Here is an 11,790-nt window from a genome sequence, read left to right on the forward strand (position 1 = left end):
CTGTCCCTCCAGCACATCTAAGCTGCCGTGACTGGCAGCCTGATCCTCCAGAGCATCCATTTGCTCTCTTCATTTAGTGTCATCTGCAGATTCAATGAAAGTGAACTCCACCTCCTCCTCCAGGTAACTGGCAAAGACACTAGACAGGATGGGGCCCAGGAGAGACCTCAGTGGTACTTGCTCCAGGTAGGGTATGACACATTAAGCACTACTCTCCAAGTCACATCATCCAATCACTCGTTCACCCATCCAGTTGTTCACCCATCCAGACCATCACGTCCAAACCTAGTTTCAAGGATATTGTGTGACAGTGTCAAATGCCTTGCTAAAGTCCAAGTAAATTTTCCTTTCTGCTCTCCCCTTTTTCACAGATCCACTCATTTTACCATAGTTAACTGCTTCTTTTAATTAAGAAAATATATATTTTTTTTCCAGGGATGGTTATATTACCAGTTATTTGTTAGTGTAAAGCTTCACAGTAACAGGAATAGAGTCTGTATCCTGAAAACAGTAGAAGAGCTTTTTGGTTTTATTATCATTGGGTTTACAGTTATGCTAATTACTCACCTTCTCTTGACCAGCTTACTTGAATAGGCACAAACTAACAACTATCACTGAATCACATAATGGTAGGGGTTGGAAGGGACCTCTGAAGATCAACTACGCACTACCTAATCCTTAGCATACACTTAAGCTGGAGGATTCATCAAATGTCTGATAAAGTATCAGATAACTTGTCACTGTTGACTCAGGACTTTCACCTTTTAACACTTTGCCCCTGAACACAACGAAAACACAATGTATTTAGTGAACCTTGGTACAGGAACTTCTCAGTTAGAGAACTGTAGGTTGTAAACTTGTGAAATTACTGCTTTTAACAGCATTTAGTATAAACCATAAAAAAACCAAACCAAAACAAAACACAGAAATAAAAGATACACTAAGTTGCTGCAAACACTTTTCCAGGATTTAAATTTGCAAGTCAGACACCTATCCAAGTATGAAATTCACGCTTGCAGCCCATGACTTCTTTAAGTTCTGTAAGACCTGCCAAGTGTAACACATAGTTTTACTCCAGTGCATCCCAGGGTTTGCATTTAAGACTTGCAATGGTTTTGGAAAATTCCAAATTATTTTGGTGGGGTTTTTATCTTACCACTATGAATCTCAATCAACACATTTTTCTTGCTTCTGGCTTAAACCTGTTACTCTCCTTTATTTTCTTGGCATTATACATAAAATACCACCATTGTACAATACTCCTGTAATTGTTCATTAACTGAAATCTTAAAAGTCACATTTCATTATTTCTCTCAGGCAGACTGTTGCATAACATGAAGGATCAAGATCAAATGATATATGAAGGGAGATTTTTGATTCATTCAGATGGTTGTCTTCAATTTCAATTCCTTTTTCACTGCCTTCCAAAAAATATGACAGATTCTGGACATTTTTTAAAATGGGTCTGTAGCATCCAGGTATATTCAGCTGTAGTGAAGACACTCTGAATTTGCACATCTGCAGTTCATCCTTAGAAAGTCTTTCATGGTACCATTGCCCAACTTTATTACTGGGATACTTGATACTATGTCCCACCATTGGAAGAACCACCTTCAAAGAAAAAAATAAAACAACAAACATCAATTGAAATAAAGCCCACTAATTCACCTTTAAATGTGATTACAATTTTAAATGTGTCTACATCTTCAGTCTTGGGGCCTGAAATAGTGAAAGAACAGCTTCTTGTGAAATGAAACTGTGCAAGGCAGATATGATGGATGTAATTAAAGCAGAAAAATTATCAAGATTCCTAAAACAAACTAGAAATGTACTAATATAAACTTCCTTGATTTCTGGAAATGATACAGCAATAAAGTCATTAAGTTGCCTGTGTAAGACTTTGCAACTGTGTCTTCTGAACCTTTGAAAGTTAGATCAGCTACTCTTGAATGTTTTTCCCAGCAGACTGAAAAAAAATGAAAGTATTTACATTCAGCTTCAAGATAAATATTGCTATACTGCAAATGACAATGTACTTACTTCCACTACAAAGCAAGTACTCTTTTCTCCTGTTTGTTATGAGAATGGAGATTAGTTCACATGTATTTAATGTGCCTTCTGGCAAGGAAGAAGACTGCACTAGTTAACTTAAACACACAATTTTATAAACAAAGTATTTTAATCAAATAGAGATCAACAACTCAGAATTTTTCATGCAGACTTACTTGGTTTATAGAGTATTTGTTAGCTGACTCTTCTGGAGCAGTGACTACATGAACCTGAAAAGACATTTTAGAAGTTAAATGAAAAACCTCCACAAAACTTAAAAAAAAAAAACAAAAACAAGTTTATTTTAGGAATTATGCAGTGTGCTCCCAAACTCATAAAGAACTCTGAAGTTATTTGAGTAGTACAAGGCCAATAACCTATTTCAGGAATGAAAAATGGTAGAGATGCTTAATATAATGTAATCTGTTTACTGGTAAATGGTAATTAGTAAACTATCACTCCAAACTTACATGCTTTGAGTTTGAAGTTAATTGTGCCAATACAATCTGTGCTGAGCAAAAGTAAAAATACAACAAAAAATGTTTTTTATTAAATAGGAATATACTTATCTTACACTCAACAACTCCCTACTGAATTCCATACCACTGCTTTTCATTTTATTTGATCTCCTTAGTTATGTCACTCCTTTTACCTTTGTCACTAATGTGAAATATTTTAATGAATGAACCAAAATAAAAGCATTAGAACATGGTCTGAGTATGTATTCAAGTGCATTAAGCTTTTTTTTCCTTGTTATTTTTAAACAAGAACTATTTTGTGAAGACTCACCTTGTCACTCAGGGAAATGCTTTCACCACTTTCTTCCAAGAAGACAAGATCCCCCTCAACGACTTGTGAGCCATAAATCTTCAGCCTATATGATGCTGCCTCATTCCAAATTTTACTGCAATAAGCATGGACATAGAATATGCGCATGGAATGAGGAATGCTGAGCCACCCTTTGGCACAACCTTCAGGATTCACACCGTAACGATTTAAAGCTCGTAGCAACATCTTCTCTCTCACTTTAAATTCCGGCAGCATCGTCAGTGCACCCTTTGCATCTTCTGATACAAACAGAAAAAAACAACCATATCAGTGATCCTTGAATTTCCAAATATTGCCTGCCAGGAAAAAAATACTTTTACAAAGATGAAATAATAGGTAGGGAAAACTGGTGTCAGTCTAACCTCTTTATGCTGACTTTCAGGTTATTATTTGTCTTTCCTTCAATGTGTCATGTAAGACAAAGCTCATCTTATATACCTATCAAGCAGTCCCATAAATTCTATTCTATTTCACGCAGTAAAAACTAAACTGTGATTCAGTTATTCAGTGTAGTTTGCTGATCTTGTTCAAAATGTTCTGGTTTAGATATTTTTCTCATCACAAGCGATTACCTGACAAAGGCTTTTGCATAGCCATTTACCTTTTGCTTTCAGGAAAAGGCAAGCAACTGATTTCAGAGTCCACATCAATGTTTTTCTATACATAACACAACAATGCACAGCACAGCATGATTCATCTTACCTTTGTGAAATTAAACACTTGTGTATCTTGAAGCTATGTATCATAGTGCAAAGGTTAATAGATGTGGAATATTTGAAAAGAAAAATAAATTTGAAATCAAGAGTAACTTTGAATTCTTAGTTTTGGAGAGAAAGTGGAATGTTAAAAACAACAAATTTGACAAACATAACATTTTACTCAGCACACTTCTGCCTTTGACACCTTTTGTTGGTTTTAGTTCAAGACAGAAAGAAGGTAGATTACAGGAAAGCACAGAAGAGATACATGATTAAAAGATATAAAAGCAAAACCCGAACATGCAAAAAACCAAGAGCTAAGATTCTTACAGAAACCTCAGAAAATTAGATGCTCGCATATATTAAGTGCTGAGTAGGAGGCTGGGTACCTCATTTCTATATATTTCCTTTATATTCCAAAAGCAGACAGATGGAAGGAGGCCAAAACTGCTTTGATAAAACTGTCTTAGTTTTTTTACAGCATTATGCTATACAGCATTTGTTTGTATACTGTCTTGCACCTGAAGTACATCAGTCTTCCACCATTTTGCACACTTAGGACCTTGTCTCATTTTTAATTGTGCAGCTCTACTGAGTTTCACAGCATAAGCTTCAAGCAGCATAAGGCAGCAGCAAAATAAAAAGTATCTGTGCAGCAACACCTTACTCCCTCACCATACCAACCCCAAATAAATATACAGACAATTTAACTGGACATACCAGTTTGAAGAAAGTATCTTTTTGCATTGTTTACAGGGTCATCAGTATCTTCAGGTGTGAAGAATAACTTTACAGCTTTCACCTTTAAAGAACGATTTTTTTTTTTACTTAAATATAATTATTTATCAACTAAACAGACAAACATGCATTCACTTGTGTATTAACATATTCTGTATGCACTCAAAATTATCTGAGTTCTTCAAGGTCAAAGTCAAATCTTTCGCAGAAGATGCCATGAACAGCAACCAATGTTGTTTCTTTTCAGGCTAAAGACAGACTTTAGTTGAACAGAAGACACAAGACAGCTTTTAGAGCTCTATGAGAAATCAATCACTCTTCTTGAACATCCAGTTAGAACTCCTCCACTTTGTAATGCCATCATTCTATCCTGAACAGGGAGGTTCTTTCTTTCCCTCTTGCATGTTTCATGAAAAATTTAGATTGTAAACTTTCCACAATCTTACACAGAGGGGCAACAATCTTTCTCTTTTTTACACTGAACTGTACTAGGTTAGATGATATTGTGACAGGGAAAACACTATAATAACCTTTGTTATTTGCAGCACCAGCAAAGCCACACAATTTGCTAGCACTTTAATCCATGGCATCTAGTTCCTGTCCTCCTCTGTACTGGACTGTGCAAGCACACACTGGCACATTTTTAAATAGTTCCTGCATGTTTTAAATTGAAAAGTAACTGAGTTAAGACCAGAGATTTTAAATCACTATTCTTCAGAGTCTGGCACCTTGTACCAGCTCCTAGCATATCAGAACTCAAAATGCCAGATCCATCAACAGCAACTTTTATGGGCTGCCCTTAAATCTTGATTCTTCTTTTATCTGGAGGGTAAGTAGTCCTGATTTTTCTCAGAATCAAAACACAAATAGAAGAAAAGGATATTCAAGCAGTAGTATTTGATTCTGTTTTAGAGCTGTGCCAAGTACTATACCATAGACATTGAAAAGCATATGACTCTTATCTTATGTATTATTACTTCAGAAATAACTTCTTAACTTACATGGGAGCAATTGCTCAGAACTAAGAGTTTGGGAAAGTAGCCAAGGAATAATGGAAAGCAGCAACCTCTTCTATGTGGCACACAAAATAATGTGGTACTGAAAAAGCAAATCCCTTCATATGATCCCATGTAACATCTTGTGACATTTAAAAGCAGCATATAGACCTCCAACAGAATAAAGAGGCTACAAGTTAGGAGGCAATCAGGACCATGAATAAAATTTGTATAAGGTTTGCCTCATTTTAATGAGCTAAGCTGCATCTGCTGTTCAGAAAAGATTTTTTGTTTCATATTAAGATCTTCATGCTTATGCCATTATCAAAACTGATCTTGCAATTACGTCCAGCACACATATGTATTTATCTAAAAAATTAAATTGTTCACTGGTTAGATCAACTCCAGTGCTAGAGGACACAGCAATAATGTGACATTAACTTGACAGTAGCTACTTATATTTCAAAATTAAAATACCATTTTTTCATTCAGTAAAGCCAATCCTATTTGATCCGTCTGAACATTTTGTCCTTGTCCAAATCGCTGAGGTCCATAGTAATTTACAAAACCTTTTGCCTGCAACGATAAAGAATAAATATGTTAAAATGTGCAAGTGCTTTTAAGTAGGTACAATTAGTAAGACATACAACACACATGCATCTGCATTTACACCCAAAATGCATACAAACTGGTTGTTTGTTTTTCCAATCAGAAGGAATATGGAACAAAACTGTAAGTGATGATTCATTCAAAGTGATATTTTAGCACCTGATTTAGAAATATCCAAAAAGGTAACCAATTTCTATCACTGTCTTCATTTTCATAAAAAAATAAGTAAATGAAACTAAATTCTTCCTATATGGTTAGTTATTATCAGTTATATAAACACACCTACAGGTCAAGTTAAAGTAACTGAGCTTTTCCTAAGCGCCAATTAAGAAATTGCTACTCAAGTGAATGTGGCATAGCACAGGTAATGAACAGTAACTGCTGTTGGATATTTTTTCTTAAAAGCACTAGTCTTTTATCACATGAGCTCATTTGTATTACTATTAAAATAGTAAAGACACGGAGTGGGTACTTCTGCTAACTGGGCTTTTAAATCTGATGAGTTGCAGGTCACGGGTGAGCAATAATCACAGCCATGTGATCCAGTGAGAATCTCCTTGTCTAGAAAATAACAAGTATGCATGGAGTAGACAAGAGAAACACATATGGTATTTCTTTTGGAAACAGTTATTCAGTTCAAATTATAAACCCTTGGTTTGGAAATCCATAGGTGCCTTAAGCAATTTTGTTCTCATGGAAAACAAAAAAAAAAATCCGTATTTTGGATTAACACACATGCTTGTTTCGTTATTCATCATCTGACCAGTAAACTAAATCTAATTAAGCAAGACAAGTTTTTGTTAATTTGCCAAACAGCAAACAAAAAGTCAGATGGAGCTGAGAGAGAAGTGCACTGAAGCACTACTGCTTTTACTATAGCTTTTTTCAATAAGATTAATTGCCAACATAAATGTAACATATTTTGCTTTTGCATACTGGGTAGTTTTCAATAGAGTCTTTATTCCTGGATTAATCTTCCTAAAGTAATTTGTGTTATGGTTATTACTCACAAAGAGGAAGAAAATGAATACTGTACAGAACACCTGTATTTTGTGCTTTCCATGATTTGCTTTTACTTTTCACATTGGTTTAAGAATGGTCTCATGATGGTTTTTCTCTTCAGACATTAAGGATAACAGCCATCAAAATCAACTGCATTTCAGGGGGTATTCTTTCTCTCCTACAGACATTTCACATCTTTATGCTATGAAAGCCAGCCATGCATGTTCCTCACATGACCAAAAAAAGCAACCAGTTGATCACATAACTCTATTATTTCACCTTGTCAACTGCCATAGTGAAATACATCACTTTGGTTGGCCTTAGATATATGCAGCAATATCTCATATATCCATTCTCATTTGTGACCACATTTTCCATCTGTCTTGCTGTACCATGCTGGGGTCTATAGTCTTTAACACAGAATGAATTCACTTATAAACCCTCCTTGGAAAGCAACTTGATTCCTGTGATTCCTTAAGTAATGCAGGAAAGACATAAAATAGCCAAAAGCATCAAAATGGGAAAATAGTGCCATTACTGTACTATTGCAAGCATTTTCCTTAAAATATTTTTTTTGTTTGGTCTTTGCTGGGGTTTCTTTACAGCAAAGAAATAAAACTCTCTTCATTATTGGCAACCATGAAGCTTTTTTACCTCTACGTTTTCCATTGCTTCAGATATTCTCTCTTTCAGATCTGTAGAAGAGTCATGACTGTGATGTTTGAGATCTCGCACAACTATATCAAAGTGATTGCCTTTCAGCTGACCAAGTCTAAGGTGCTGGAATGCTGAATGTATATTGTGTATTCTCATGCCCTTTTTTTCCATTTTGCTTCCGATTTCTTTCAACCTGCATAAATAATTGGGAGAAATTATGAAACATCCTCTACTAAGGCTGACCAGCTTCTAATAAATGTCTTCTTCACTTTTGCACTAAAAGAAATTGATTAAAAAAATCCCTGCATTTAATTGGTTAAAAAAACCAATTAAATGCAGGGATAGAATTCTTGAAATTAAGTTACAGCCCAGAAATACTTTTTAAATGTCTGCTTCATTTGTACCTATATTCTGTAGCTCAACAGATATTGGAATAAAGCAACTCACTGAATGTTCTCAAGGCAACCACACTGAATTTTGCTTTATTTTTTTAATGTTGTTGAAAAACAAGTAGTTTACTCTTCAATCCTAAAAATCCTTTTTTCATTAACAAAAACCAAACCAACCAACCAACCAAACAAACAAAACAAAAAAAAGGAAAAGAAAAAGTAATGTGCTCTAGCAGACCCCCAAACATAATTGCTCATTCTTGGTCAGCCTTAACAAAAACTTGGCACACTGATTCTCTGGTACACATGCTTGTATTTGGAAACACAGATGACAGTTGAAGTATTTGGCCTTAAAGATATCTATGCAATCTCTTTGTTCTCAGGTGTAAGCAATAGTAATTCAAATAAAAGGATACTTTCAGCAGAAGAGCTTACACTCTAAGCAATATTTTTAAAATAAAGAATTTATGAAGTTATTTATACTCCCTGTTATGCTAGTGGCTTGGAAGCATTTAACTATTTTGCTTAATCATTTAAATATTAATGCAAAAATTTAATTATTTCTTGAACAACTGGCCCAGTTTGCATTGGTATTTTACTATTGATATGTATTATGCTAGTAATTTGTCCTAATTCCTAAAAACATGAATTCTCCTTATTTTGTCAAGTGTACTTTGTTGCTGAGACAAAAACGCACCATAAAATCAAAACTGAGGAAGAAATAAGCTATGGTTTTGTCTCCAGCAATTTTTAAATGTTACTAGGCAGAATTAAATATTTTTTAATCTTTTTTTACCCACCCTATTAGCTACAGACAGTAATCAAGACTAGGAATGGAAAGGCACATCTTGTGTTATTGACACATTATTACAAATGTATTTTCCAGTCTCAGGTTGATGATACCTTCTTCACTTAAGTCTCGTGTTTCTATACTGGACAATAGAATAGAACTTAGCAATCGCAGAATTGTTAGGGTTGGAAGGGACCTCAAGGATCATTTACTTCCAAACCCCCTGTCATGGGCAGGGACACCTCACACTAGATCAGGTTGCTCAGAGCCACATCCTTAAAAACCTCCAGGGATGAGGCTTCCATCACCTCCCTGGGCAACCTGTTCCAGTGACTCACCACCCTCATGGTGAAGAATTTCTTCCTAACATCCAATCTGAATCTACCCACTTCTAGTTCTGTCCCATTCCCCCTAGTCCTATAATTACCTGACACCCTAAAAAGTCCCTTCCCAGCTTTCTTGTAGCCCCTTTCAGATACTGGAAGGCCACAAAAAGGTCTCCTGGGAGCCTTCTCATCTCCAGACTGAATAGTCAAAGACATCATCTGTCCAAAGTACATTTGTAATGATATACTTTTAGTTTTGCAGCTATATAAAGCTTTTAAGTTGTCTGTGGACCTGAAGTCAATATATAGCTCTAGCTGTATATTATATATACAGTGCTAAGCTGTATATTCCCTAAAGCCACAAAACATTAAAGCCATTTCCACTGTGCTCTAACACAGGAGAAGGGAAGACACATCAATAAAAACACTTCAGAAGACCAAACCACATCAAAACTTATAAACATACAAACCCATGTGCTTAAACGGGATGCACCTAGACTGTAAATACCTCTCAGGAGTCACCTTCTTCACAACCATAGGCTGGTAAGTAATAGCCTTCTTATCTTTGATGCCAGTGTAACTGAAGTCTGAAGGAAGGACACCAAGTTCAGCAGCCAAGAAGCCAATTGCTTCTAGTGTTTCTAGATTTTCTTTCTGAAGGGTGAAAGCTGAAACAATCATCTTAGAATGATTAGGAATTTTCACTTCTAAGTCATATGGGTGTTCTGTCATGACAGATGAGCAGGTTCTTCCCTTCAAACTGTAACAGCATGGAAACTGCAGAGAAACAGCCCTCCAATGCCACAAAAATAAAGGAACTTGAACTTTTTCAGTATTAAAAAAGACAGAGGACACAAAACTCAGAAAACCCAGACCCCCCTGCTGCTTTTAAAAATAGTATTAGACAAAATGTAACACAATTCAATCAACTCTTATTGACTCATTGCTAGAAAGATTCTTTGTTTCAGAAACTAACTGCTCTAAGGAATGAGATCATGAACCAAATTTGGCCTTATTAACTTGTCCAATATCTAGATGCATCTTCTAAAATGCTCCAGCTACAATGAAGGGAAAGCTAGTGCACAGGGAGTAACAGTGCTACAAGCAAAAGAACTGTGACCATTATCACTCAAAAGTTTATGTAAAATTATGCAGTAACTTCATTCATCTCATTCTTCAGTGATGTAACTACAATGCAGTAATAATGACTTATTTCAGCATAAACAATGGGTCAATCGGGCTTATTGATCATATAATGATGATCCTGAGATTCAGTCTTACTAAAGAACACCCTAATACCTGACACTTCCACTGAAAATATAATATTTACCTGTATAAAGATCTTGTTTTTCCTGGAAACCACCACCAGACCTCTTTCTGGGCCAACTTTTTTCTCGAAATCGTACTGTTATTGACGTATTTGGCTGACCATTGACATCTGTCACAGTAAAAGACTTTGTTTCTAAAAGTTTTCCAAATCTTCTATTGATAAAGTGGTGAACTACTTTTCTGTGCTCTTTGTTTCCATCAGGCTCAAAAGAAAATGTAGAATTTTCGACCTTTGCATCTAGAAATTTAAAGAAATCACTCGTTTCCTTTTCAGTCACTAACTGACATAGTTCTCTGTAATCAGCATTTCCTTTTACAATCATCTCATTGTCCTTTGTAACAGTGACTAGAAAGGGGAATTTCTGCCTAACAGCACTGTGTAAATCAGCTCGATTTTTCTTGTCTAATACAGGTCCCAGGGAGAACTCCCCAGTGCTAGGGTCAGCGTCACTTTCCGACTCCCACACATCCTTCAGATCGCAAGCAAATTTATGAAGCAGTTCACTCTTGGGTTTGCCCAGTAAGGAATCAAAAACGCTGGCTTCCTCGAGGCCAGATTCCAGCTCAGAATCTCCCCCACGGTGTGTTTTGTTGGGGGATGCGGAACACCCACTTCCTGCCCAGCTTGGGTGGCGCTCCGAAGGGCTGGGGACACTGCCAACGCCACAGCCCTCGGCACAAAGGCTGGGAAGTTCCGTTCTCAGTTTTTTGGGTTGCTGCAGAGACAGGCTACTTTGTTCTAGCAGCGCTTCGCTGTTTTTGTGAAGTGATTCAGACCGGGTATCCCTAAGTAAGTGTTGGGGCATCTCGATTTCTGTCACTATGAAATCACTCGGTGAGTTTTTGATAGTACCACAGAAGCCAACGTGGTCAGTAACGTAACTGAAAGAAAGAAGCATGGTTCCTCTGCTTTCCCTGGCTCCCACGCAGAAACCAGTACACCTGAAACAGGAGAAACCAAAAAGAGGAAGTAGGAGAGTTAAAAAAAAAAAAAAAATCAGGCTGCTGATGGCCGGGTGGCAGTGCAGCACGGAAGGCAACCGCCACTACTCCCTCCCCCAGCAGCGGTGACGGGTTGATTCAATGGCCTGCGCGCACCACTCGCCCTTGCCAGCCGACGCCAGGCGCCTCGGCAGAGCCGCCAGAGGGCGCCACGACCCACCCAGTCCCCACGGGAAGAGGGGCTCGTGGACTGTACCAACTTCTCCCGGCATGCGGGGAAAGAGAGCGACGGATCCCCTCTCGTAGTGTCCTCCGTCCCAGCCAGACATGGGGCGGGCCGGAGGGGAAGGGACATGTCCCCGGCAGCCTATAGGGAAGTCGTGCTTCCGCTTCATCCCTACCGAGCCACCGCTTCCGTCCCGGTGTCGCCCGCGCCGT

The 11,790-nt window shown here is 37.3% G+C and overlaps 1 protein-coding gene across 1 annotated transcript; it reads right to left on the reverse strand.

Moving 5' to 3' along the window:
* Positions 1-1,287: 1,287 nt before the first annotated feature.
* Positions 1,288-11,309, reverse strand: PUS7L (pseudouridine synthase 7 like). Its single transcript, XM_054399833.1, has 8 exons — positions 10,412-11,309; positions 9,590-9,749; positions 7,574-7,769; positions 5,786-5,884; positions 4,296-4,377; positions 2,839-3,116; positions 2,226-2,279; positions 1,288-1,611 (listed from the first exon to the last, which is right to left on the reverse strand). The coding sequence occupies exons 1-8, from the start codon at positions 11,307-11,309 to the stop codon at positions 1,288-1,290; spliced, it is 2,091 nt and encodes a 696-aa protein (XP_054255808.1).
* Positions 11,310-11,790: the final 481 nt, after the last annotated feature.

The sequence above is a fragment of the Indicator indicator genome, chromosome 3 (assembly GCF_027791375.1).
Source record: "Indicator indicator isolate 239-I01 chromosome 3, UM_Iind_1.1, whole genome shotgun sequence".
In the NCBI taxonomy this organism is placed as follows: domain Eukaryota; kingdom Metazoa; phylum Chordata; class Aves; order Piciformes; family Indicatoridae; genus Indicator; species Indicator indicator.

Excerpts from the sequence above, each read along its gene's own strand:
- PUS7L (XM_054399833.1), bottom strand. The coding sequence starts at position 11,309 with ATGCTTCTTTCTTTCAGTTACGTTACTGACCACGTTGGCTTCTGTGGT. Across the intron at positions 9,750-10,411 it reads AAAACAAGATCTTTATACAG|CTTTCACCCTTCAGAAAGAA; the intron begins GTAAATATTATA and ends TGATTGTTTCAG. Across the intron at positions 1,612-2,225 it reads ACAAATACTCTATAAACCAA|GTGGTTCTTCCAATGGTGGG; the intron begins GTAAGTCTGCAT and ends TTTTCTTTGAAG.